General features: G+C 35.0%; 1 protein-coding gene across 7 annotated transcripts in view; it reads left to right on the forward strand.

The window, feature by feature from the left end:
- Positions 1-11,967, forward strand: part of LOC106868307 (class A basic helix-loop-helix protein 15) — a 307,893-nt gene extending 295,926 nt beyond the window's left edge. For 6 of the 7 annotated variants that reach the window (XM_052975322.1, XM_052975326.1, XM_052975338.1 and 3 more), the window contains one exon: positions 11,226-11,967. In XM_052975322.1, coding sequence (XP_052831282.1) covers positions 11,226-11,907 — 682 coding nt within the window. In that variant the 3' untranslated portion in view covers positions 11,908-11,967. Of the gene's footprint in view, positions 1-8,753; positions 8,776-11,225 lie in introns of those variants that run through there. The other variant, XM_052975343.1, reaches the window with a different exon arrangement.
- The last annotated feature ends 124 nt before the right edge of the window (positions 11,968-12,091 follow it).

The raw sequence follows: 12,091 nt of genomic DNA on the forward strand, positions 1-12,091 counted from the left end.
ATATATATATATATATATATATATATATATATACTGGTTCAGATTAACAATCGATTCTTCTTTCATATCATAATATGAAAATTGTATTCAATTTATCAAAACCTTAACCATCAAAAGAAATGCTATTGTCACGTGGGCTTGTTATTTTTACTCCTTTACAAATTGTTATGTTTATGTTTTTTTATACGATTTCCTCCTAAATATTTGTTTACTTTGCTGTACTACATTTGGAACAGGTAAAACAAACACAAACCGTTTCTTCTCAAATCTCTTTTATTTCCTTGTTCCTTATTTTCCCAAACGCCTTCTGTCTCCTCTTACTATTCTTTTTCTCCCCACATTTCAACATGCATCTTGATAATTTTGGTCTAAAACGCCTTTAGAAATCACCTGTTTTTTTTGTTTTTGTTTTTTCATAATTGTCTAGAAACTTTGTGATCCCCAAGAGCAGCGCAGAAAGATAAATATTTAATACTAATTAGAAAATAAAATAGATAAACAAAAATTACGGAGAACGGTTTATTACATTTTTCTCTATAAATACATGACAATACATCACCGGATAGTGTCTCCTTACTCTGCATTATTTATCTTTCAACTAAAATCACCAAAAATATCTGCAAAGAACTCACAAGCTAGACGACGTCTACCAATATGGCACTTCCTTTCAATTTCCTTCTCACCGTCTTAAATCTCCATTGGGACTGTAAAAACATGAACTGACTGCAGGGGCTTAATTAGTAACAGTACACAATATTTCAATGTGTGAAGGTGCTTGGCTTAGTGGTTAGAATGCTCATGATCGCTAGATGCGGGGTTCCATTTCGGCAGTGAGTCTGACGTTGTGTTTTTGAGCAAAATAATTGACTATATGCTATTCCAGTCCAATCAGCTGTAAATGGGCAACCCTGTGACAGAACATCGCTCCGATCAGGGAGGATGGTCACCTATTCGCTTAGGCAGCAGGGTTGTATCATGTGAAAGGTAAAACAATGCAATGCGCATCGTTAGCAACTATGCATAACAGCATTCGATATTCTGGTCGATTACGTGATCAAATGATATTCCAATTCAACACCATTTTAGGTATTTCATTTCAATAATCGTTAATTATCTTTAATTTTCGCCTGAAAGTGCATCGTCGCATACATTGATTCGATTTCCCCCTTTTCTCCGCAATGGAAAATCACGGTTGATAGTATGCGACTTACAACTTAACAAACTTTATTTCAACGACAGATGTACAGAAAAAAAGTACATATATTTCACTCCAGCCTGAAAACATGGACGGACGCATTATGCACTGGGTGTGTAGAGGAAAGTTTGCATCACAATCACGTGGTTCCAGGTTCAGTTCTACTACGTGGTATGCTGGCCAAGTGTCTGCAACTATAACCTCAGGTTGATTAAAGCTTTGTCAGTGGACTTGGTAGATGGAACCCGAAATCCCGCCGTATATACATATATTACATATATACATATATGCTTACATACATATGTATATGTTTGTGTGTGTGTGTGTGTGTGTGTGTGTGTGTGTGTGTGTGTGTGTGTGTGCCTGACAATCAGTTGTGTCGTGTTTGCATCCATGTAACCTAGAGCTTCGGCAAAAGGATTAAAGAACCAAGCTTTAAAGGAGACGCTATGTTGGAATCGCTTCGTTCCCCTAAAACCCTTCAAGGCTGTGCCCCGGCATGGGCGCAGTATAACGATTGAAACAAGTAAAACATAAAAGATGAATGATCAGCTTAGAAATACCATGTGCAAATAATTATACTTGTTAAACATCCAAAGGAGAAAATGCTTATCTCAAACGACATACAATTAACAAATGAATGGCGTCACAATCTAGAAATATATTGTCGTCAGCGAAACTTTGAATGTAGGACAAGAAACCATAAAATATTTATATGCATTGACATCATTGCATGCATATATATATGCGCAGGTATAATATATATATATATATGTGTGTATGCGTGTGTATATATATTGGTATAGCTTTTTCTATGTACCTATATACACATACACGTACGCACATTTACATATACATATATTCACGCATATATATATGCATATATATGGGTGTGTGTGAGCAGGTTAAAGGTAAGCATCAAATAGAGGCAGACAGGTACGTAGCATATCATTATATTCCATACATTCATTGTTCACTCGTACAGGTGCACACACACACATATATTTGCATGCATATATGCATATATGAATACATAGACTCTCAGTTCAACGTAAATATGAGGAAAACAGCAAGTGCGACAAAAGGATATCTTAATGTATGCTGTTATCTAACTGTAACTTCAAAAAATATATTTGTCATTTTGATATCATTTTCTAAAGATAATTCGGCCAACTCAAAACCGTTAAGCATAAAATATTAAGCTTTTATTCGTTTTCATTTTGACGATTTCTTTTCTATGTTTAAAACGTGGCAGTAATAGAAAATACCAAAGCAAAATCCAAGATAAAAAATAAGATGATTCCCATTAGGTATATGAAGTCACTTTTAGTTTTCTTTATTTCAAGACGTTTGGATGTGTTCTACTCATTTCATAAAGTTGTAAAATGACTGCGTAGGTGTTTTGTTGCTTTTATTTCCTTTGTTGTTGTTGTTGTTATTATTATTATTATTATTATCATTATCATCATCATCATTATCATCATCATTATTATTATTATAATAGTTATTATTGTTATTTTTATTATCATAATTATCATTACTATCAGCATTAATAACAACAGAAAATATATAAATGGCTTATGCAAAAATTTCTTTCTCGCACGTGTCTTAAAAGCTATTAAATGTATGCTCGCTTGCCATAAAGAATAACTTCCACAACAACAAAACGATGTGTCGTCAAAACAGTTTATATTATATTTCACATACTATCGCTCATATTTCAATATAGCAACATCCGGTATTTAAATGCAAAATCATGAATTTTTAATGCAATTGAGAAATGCGACGAGAAATTTTACTATCAATAGGATTTGTTCACCGAGAGAAACTTTTTTTGTATTGTTGGGAAAAGCATTTATAAAAAACGTAAATAATATATCAGCATTTGAACACTTGATTGAAGAGAAATATATTTTCACTTAAAGTTTCAAATTAGATCACTAAAATATTATATGCGTGTATGTGTGTCTGTGTGTGCAAATGCGTGCGAGTGAAATAGTGTGTGTATTCCTGTATGTACACACGCATATACACACACACACACATATATATATATGTGCATATACACACATACATTTATATATATCTATATATCGGTATATTATATATATATATATATATATATATATATTCGTGCACCTGTATGTATATATTTGTGTATGTGTATGCATATGTGTGTGTGCGTGTCTCCGCGCATATACATATACATGTATACGCTTGATCTTGTATCGATGACATTTTACATAGTCTCTGGACAACGTATTCAAGATTAGTCTGTAAGTCTTTGTGTAGGTTAGATAGATCATCCGCCAGGAGTGAGTATTTTGTGGTTATTGAATATACAGACATCAATGTATGTACTGATATCTATTAATTAAATTAAATGATGTTAAACTACAGAGTGGTGCAAATATATTGATTAAAATATATCGTACATGTATTTAAGCAGAGGAAGTAACGAGAAATGTCACTCAAGGTTCACAACAAATGCAGCACCAAGAGCAACAGCGGATGATAGAACTGTAAAAGCCAAAAAAAAAAAAAAACCATGCTGCACACAAAACAACGATTGGAAGGCTCACTCTTAGCAAATTCACGGTCATTCAGGAAGATAACAGCGAAGATATAGGATCACGAAAATATAACATAAAGAATTGGAGATCTTTTAAAGGAATTTTTATAAAGAAAATATAAGAAATAAATTCCCGGTTCAGGTTATAATAGGAGTGAATTCAATTTCTTCCCAAGCGTTTCGAACATGATTAATTGCAAACCCAGAACATGAGCCTTTGATATCATGTCCATTAACATTATCAGGATCCTGATAGGTGTTCGCACTTGATTTATAATATACTAAGATTACTGTTCCTTTATTTGGCCGAAGGATCTTACAACTAAATACGGTTTTGGAAATGTCTAAGTCTAGAGGCACATCCAGCTTTCCATGACAGAGCGATAGGTTTCTGGTCATTGGTGTAGTCACTCGGAGAAGCAAACCCACGTAGGCCAGTCTTCTAGTTACTTTTGTTACAGAACTTTCGTTCCTTCAACTCATGATGATGGCCGCTGTGGATTTACTTCTCCAAAGACCGAAATACATGTTGTATTTCAGCCATATTCCTACTGATGCCTAGCAAACCTTTAGTCTTGTATTATCTACTTCCATTTATCGTTTCCAATAATTTTTCTGAGAAAATGAATAACTTGGTATCTCGTTATTTATGACACAGTGATACACACTCTGCAGTTGATGATGTTCTCTAGAAGTGAAATAAGATGACCTTTAGCATGAATTATTTATTGTCAATGAAAATCAATAGTTGTTCCGTTTCCTTTATATTCCAATTTTGTATCTCTCAGTTTTCTTTTAAAAATTATATCTGAATCATCAGTGGGAGGGGAATGTGTTCAAGAGTTCCGCTCCCCTGTGATAAATTGTCAAATGCTGTAATTAATGTGATGTTTTTGATATAAAGTGAAAAGATGCAAAAACAAAAGAAGTGCAAAAGAACTAATATTGTGCAAATACTATTGAAACAATCTCCCTCCACCATTATAATTTCTATGACCTCTGTTTCACATACGGACATTCGTTCAATTTTGTTTTGTTCTAGAATGAAAAGTGCCACCTATAGCTGTGTAGCTTTCGTAAACACAATTAGTCAATATACCAAGAAGAAATATGAATTAATGTTGTGTCTGATAACCGTGTTACGATTTGAGGAAAATCGATCTAACATTTGACTGTCATAGAATTTGACTATATACTAATATTGGCAGAAGGAAAGAAGAAAATAAACGAAGAAGAGTAACGCAGAAATGCAGATTAACACATCCTATCACGCACAAAACACACACACACACACACACACACACACACACACACACACACACACACACACACACACACAAGGAAACACTTTTTAATATATATTTCCACAAAATAACACTGACATTCTACATCACTTCCGTTACATGTCATTACGCCAGCTGATGTCTTTGGTGCTTTCCTTTATATTCGTAAACGGGATGTATGCATCTAAATAAGGCCATCAAAATATAATAGTTCTCATCAGCATAACATACCTAATAGAAACAAATATATTTGGGGATTTCATGTGATTTTTGCTCTTTGTTAAACAATCATGTATATAATGTTGAGTCCTTTCAATGAACCAAATGCTTCAAGTAAAATATAAAGCATGCTGCGATGTTGCATGTTCAGAACACCTGATTTGAGATGACTAATCGATTAAATATCGATTAAATGATAATAATAATAATAATAATAATAATAATAATAATAATAATAATAATAATAATAATATGTCTCTTGAGGTCTGTGGGTGAGACTGGGAGTCAACTTGTAGAAATACAAAGCAAAAGTCAAACAAATAAAAGTTTTAACTTTTGCCACAGGGGCAGCAATTTTGAGAGAGGAGATGAGTCGATTACATCGACCTCAGTACGTAACTGGTACTTAATTTATCGATCCCGAAAGAATGAAAGGCAAAGTGAACTTCGGCGTCATTTGAACTCAAAACATAGCGACGGGTGAAATACCGCCAAGCATTTCGTCCAGAACGCTAACAATTCAGTCAGCCCGCCGCCTTAATAATAATACTAATACTAATAATAATAATAATAATAATAATAATAATAATAATAATAATAATAATAATAATAATAATTTCAGATTTCGACAGAAATGTAAAAGACTGACAGGAATAACAAGTTCTTATTTCAATGGTATTTCAATCTACACACAATCATTTCGATGGTAGTTTTATTACGATAAAATATCTCTGTATTGTTCAGAGATATATTCGACATACGTCCTCAGTCTCAGGTACTGGACGAGTCCGTGACGAATAGTTCTGCCCACTTGCGAGCATTTTGGACTTGCGCAGCTGCTGCTACCGCCAAGCCCGAAGGGGTTTTCTCGAATCACAAATTTTCCCCGAGAAAATAGACGCTGCTGGGAACTGGTTTATAATTGTACAACCCTCTACTTCGGATTTTCCAAATCTTATAAGTCTGATATTGCCCACTGTTCTTTGGATATCTGTAAAACTGAAACGATCTATGTAGAAAATCTTTGAATTATTTACAACCGGTTCATTTTACAATTGTACGTTTTTGCAACAACAGATGAACTGTTTTGAAGTTTAACTAGCTTTAACCTGAACTAAAAGTAGTAGTAGTAGTAGTAGTAGTAGTAGTAGTAGTAGTAGTAGTAGTAGTAGTAGTAGTAGTAGTAGCAGCAACATCTGCAGCAGATGTACAGAAGGTAACTGGCCGGATCTCTACCTCGTCGGAATAAAAGTTTTAAAGACATTTCTTCAGGCTCTCTATATTCAGAAACCTTAACAATTTTGTATTCATGCACATCACTGCTTAGCTCTGTCATCAAGAATTTTATTTACAACAGAACTCTGAATAGCACAAACAGACATTAAACGATGAAGAGAAATGCGGGACCTGTCTCATGTGTCATTTGACAGGTTGTGGCTTTCCGATCTCTGCTGCTGAAGAGGAGATAACCAATCCGAAATGCATGCGTCCAACAGCAGCCTGGCCAGGACGGGGATGCGTGCTGAATCGGTCAATTTACGCGTAGTTGTCTATAGCAAGACATTTTCTCTGTGACAGAATACTGCGCGTGGCTTTCTCAGGTGTTCGAATATTCCTCAAGCATATTTGAACGGGTAACGACCGACGAATCAACTACTCTTTTCATCAATCCATAGTCGACAAAAGCAAGTTCTCAAATAAAGGTTTGAATGGTTTAAACAGAATTGCAGACCATGATATTAAATATGGGACAATTAAATGATTGTGAATTAACAGAATCATAAAAGCATGGGCGGCCCCCTTAGTTGACAGCTAACATTTTGTTTGAAGTTTTCCTTTACCAAACCACATGATATTACTTCCAATAATCTAATATTCTCTCGAGTTCGATACGCACGCAGTCTTCCACACTTACCAGTCCTCTTACACCATTTGTTCTCATCATGTATAGGCAACCAGTGTCTGCACGTGACTGATGGGCTCCATGCATCGTTAGGAGCTTTCTTGACTTCCTGTCCATCTTCATATTATTATTATTATTATTATTATTATTATTATTATTATTATTATTATTATTGAGTGAGAGAACAGAGCATGCCATCAAAGTGACACTGGGGTAAAATATACGAAACCCAGTATACCTATCATGACTACCCGTCTGATAAGGGTACACCGGGTACATGCATCACAACCATATGTGTGCGACATGGTGATGTCATATCAAGATTAACAGCGTATGACTTTGCAGGTGGGGCCCAGCTAGTATTTTCTTGTGGTCGAGTAGCCCATCCCGCTGAAAAGGTCCCTGAATAAGGGTTGTTTAAATATATTAAACGGAACATTCATGTTTCCAGAGGTGAATTATCCAAACCCCAAAGAATTCCTCTCCACACATGGCTCTGATGCTCCCCGACTATTTCTGCTCGTGATCCGAGATGCACATATCGTCAGCCACCAACGGACGTGCTCAACTGGTTGAAGTCAAACAACTGACAAGCAAATTTGTGGTAGGATTGGCTGTGTGGTAAGTAGCTTGCTCACGAACCACATGGTTCCGGGTTCAGTTCCACTGCGTGGCATCTTGGAAAAGTGTCTTCTACTATAGCCTCGGGCCGACCAAAACCTTGTGAGTAGATTTCGTAGACGGAAACTGAAAGAAGTCCGTCGTATATATCTACATATGTATATATATATATATATATACATATACACACACACACACACATATATATATATATATGTATATATATATATATATGTGTGTGCGTGTGTGTGTGTGTGTGTGTGTGTGTGTGTGTGTATGTTTGTGAGCCTGTGGTTGTTCCCCCAACATCACTTGACATCAGAAGGTGGTGTGTTTACGTCCCAGTAAATTAGCGCTTCGGCAAAACAAACCGATAAAGTAAGTATTCGGCTTACAAAGAGTAAGTCCTGGGGTCGATTTTCTCGACTAAAGGCGGTGCTCCAGCATGGCCACATTCAAATGACTGAAACAAGTAAAAGAGTATTGAGCATAATATTTGCTTCAGCCCATCTTTTATACAAAGAGAAACGATGTACATGATAACTTTTCGAATCATTTAAGATCAGAAGCCACGACAGCCACTGCCTGTTACTGCATCAGGAGATTGGCACTGCAGAAGGGCGTTTGCTATTATTACTATTGTTAAGGCGATGACCCGGCAGAATCGATAACACAGTGAACGAAATGCTTGACCGTATTTCGCCCGTGGCTACGTTCTGCTTTCAAATACCACCGAGGTCGACTTTGCCTTTCGTCCTTTTGCGGTTGATAAATTAAGTATCAGTGAAATTCTGTGGTCGATGTAATCGACTAGTCCCCTTCCCCAAAACGTTGGGCCTTGTGCCTATTATTATTATTATTATTATTATTATTATTATTATTATTATTATTATTATTATTATTATTACTATCATTGTCTTTGCACAGCTTCTAACGCTGGAGATATACTACTGTGTCAGCTGTTGACTACCAGTGAACTAAGGTAACATGCCTTATTTTTCGAGCACTGTCCGGAGTATTCGAGTGATTCCAAGCAGTGCTGTTTTCTGCAAGCGCTCCACTCTTATTGTTCCATGTACTTCTCAAGATTTTTACTCACTCTTCCCAGGGCTCCAGCAATTATTGGTACTACTACCACCTTTTAGAGCGACCACAACTGCTTAACCTCCCAAGCTAACCTGTCATATCTCTCGACTTATCTTTCTTCCTTATCGCATACCTTGTTGTCAGCTGGGCATGCTATATCTATGATCCAGCATCGTTTGTTTTCTCTCTCAATTAAGACTATGTCTGGCTTCCTATTCTCTATCTCATGGTCACACTGAATCATAAAATCCCATAGGATCTCTTCTTCTTCTTCTTCTTCTTCTTCTTCTTCTTCTTCTTCTTCTTCTTCTTCTTCTTCTTCTTCTTCTTCTTCTTCTTCTTCTTCTTCTTCTTCTTCTTCTTCTTCTTCTTCTTCTTCTTCTTCTTCTTCTTCTTCTTCTTTTGTTTGTTTGTTTGTTTGTCTTTTGCTTTGCATTTGTACAAGCTGGCTCCAAGTCCCAGCCACAGACCTCAAGAGACATCAAGTTAGAAGTTTTTGTTGGTGTTATGCCTAGGGTGCCATATATTTGGTTTTGTACATAGTATTGTTTCAGCGAATATTTAAGAAAATTACGAGTTTGATTTAAAATTTGAGATTACATTGACAGTATTTTACGTAGAGTCAGTTCCCATGAGCACTATCTTTTGAATTTCTGCCATTTTGGGGTTTCCTGATATCTGAGGAATCATTATTATTATTATTATTATTATTATTATTATTATTTGAGCTGTCGTATATCCGTTGTTTACCCTGCTGAATGATATGGAGACATCCATGCTTTTTGTATGTTTTGCGATTTTATTCGAAATAATGCACGAAATATACATTTAGCAATGAGTTGAGCAAATTCTATGTGTTTATATGAGAAAAGATCTTGGCCAATAACATTTAGTATAAGTTTTTTTTTTTTACAAATAAACTTAAGCATGACTCTGATATGAAAATGATTATACGTTCAAGAATATCTTTGTTGTGCTCTGATAATATAGTGGCAGAAAAAAATATTACTCTAATTCATTTGATGTGAACATGCTTTCATTTATAATGACATAGATCTTTTTCATTGATATTTATTACATAATACATTGAATAAAGCAATTTATATGAAGATGAATGTGCATTATTTCCAATAATATGAATGCCGTACATCTGGATAAAATCTCTGAAAAATTGAATGACTTAACCTTAGAAATCAATTTAGAGATTATTTGTAGCGTATATACCGATAATTATTATTCAAACTTTAAGCAACCGAAATATTGCTACATGGTATGTTTTTTAAGGATCAGTCAAATGTGTTTTAAGGATCAGTAAATCCAGGTATATCGGCTAACGTTAGTTCATATTCCTACCAGGTATGATTTCGCTGAAGAAATTAGATCCATACTAATAGAAAGGGTTAATGCGCTTTTTAGTGTTAATGTGTAGCTCTGTAACACAAATAAGTTGTTTCATTTAAACGCTTTAAATCTTCACAAAGTGTTGTTATGTGAACTATAAGTATGAACATTTTAGGCTTAAAATCATGTCGATATGAGATCTTCCGCATTTGGGCAATTGTTATAGCTTTGAAATGTGTCTCCCAAATGAGCTGTTTTTCGAATTATCGTATCTTCCACGAAATTGTACATAGCTAACGGACGAATTTCAAAGGATTCACTTAAACGTACATCCTTTCAACTTAACATGCAATTCCCCTGCACGACTTCCATAGACCCGAAAGTTGATGTGAAAGAGTGTTATCAATATGGCTTTATATATTTAGATATTTGTAAATGGAGGATGTGGAAGTTTAGACTATCATTTAATAGTCGTTAACGTTTATGAGTTTTTCATAATCTAATATTCAAAGAATGATAATTTCTTATATATGTAAATATGTCTGTTTCATGGACATAAATATTTCCTAATTATTTTCCTTACTGATGCCTTCTATCTGTGTGTGTGTGTGTGTGTGTGTGTGTGTGTGTGTTTGTACGTATGTGTGTTTACATGTGTGTCTGTGTGTCTATGTGCGTCTGGTTATGTGCGTGTGTATGTCTGTGTGTATATATACACACGCATACACACTCAAACACACAGACACAGAGTGAAACACACATATACAGAGAAGGTAGAAGAATTACAATTTGTGAAAAGTATTAAATAACTCTCTTATATTTCAATTATTCACCCAACGATGGACGTGAGGATATAATGTTATCTAAATTGAATTTTTATAAATGTTCTTGTGAATATAGTTGTGTATGTGTGTTTGTTAGTGTGTGTATAATATTGTGAAATGCTCAATTTATTGTTCAAATTACATCTTAAAATGTTGTCTTCTATCATTTTCTGTATTTCAGGGAGATGCGTTCAAAGGTTAAAGAAATGACATCAAGCTTGGATTTCGACATTCAAGGAGAAGGGACCAATGACTCTGTTTGGGATATACCAGGGATGCGTGCAAGTGATTACCATATGAGAAAACGAGGCGCAAAACGTGAAGGACCAAGCTCACCATCAGATTCAGGTGCAAGTTCAACTACAGAAGATTCAGTTGAATCACGGCGTGCGAAGTGTGCTCGTAAAAGCTCACGGCGGAGAAAAGTGCTCAGCGCTCGAGAGCGTAACATGCGACGTTTAGAAAGTAATGAACGCGAACGTATGCGTATGCATTCGTTGAACGATGCATTTCAAGAGCTGCGTGAAGTGATACCTCACGTAAATCTTGATAGGAAATTGTCTAAAATCGAAACATTGACGCTAGCAAAAAATTATATAAAAGCATTAACTAATGTGATATGTGAAATGCGTGGCGAGCCCACGCCATATAAATTCGAATTTATTTCAGATGAGAATGATGTTACAGCATGTGAACATACGAGCACTCACAACAAAGACACGTGCGAGTCTTGTATCAAAAGAGCTAAGCAGAAAAAAGAAAAAACAAGTACGATAAAAGAACAAGATTCGCAGGGTATAAGCATTTCGCATAACGAGGAAGAGGAAGTGAATAAAGAAAAAAGTAATCTATGTGTTTGCTGAAAGCTTGATTAAGAGAAATAGAATATATTTATGAATAAAAAAAATGTATATAATTACAAATATAGATGTGGGTATGCATATGCATATATCTGTACATAAACGTGCATAATCCTATATATATATACCTATATATACATATATATATATATATATATATATATATATATATATATATATATATATA

The sequence above is a fragment of the Octopus bimaculoides genome, chromosome 2 (genome assembly GCF_001194135.2).
Source record: "Octopus bimaculoides isolate UCB-OBI-ISO-001 chromosome 2, ASM119413v2, whole genome shotgun sequence".
Classification (NCBI taxonomy): domain Eukaryota; kingdom Metazoa; phylum Mollusca; class Cephalopoda; order Octopoda; family Octopodidae; genus Octopus; species Octopus bimaculoides.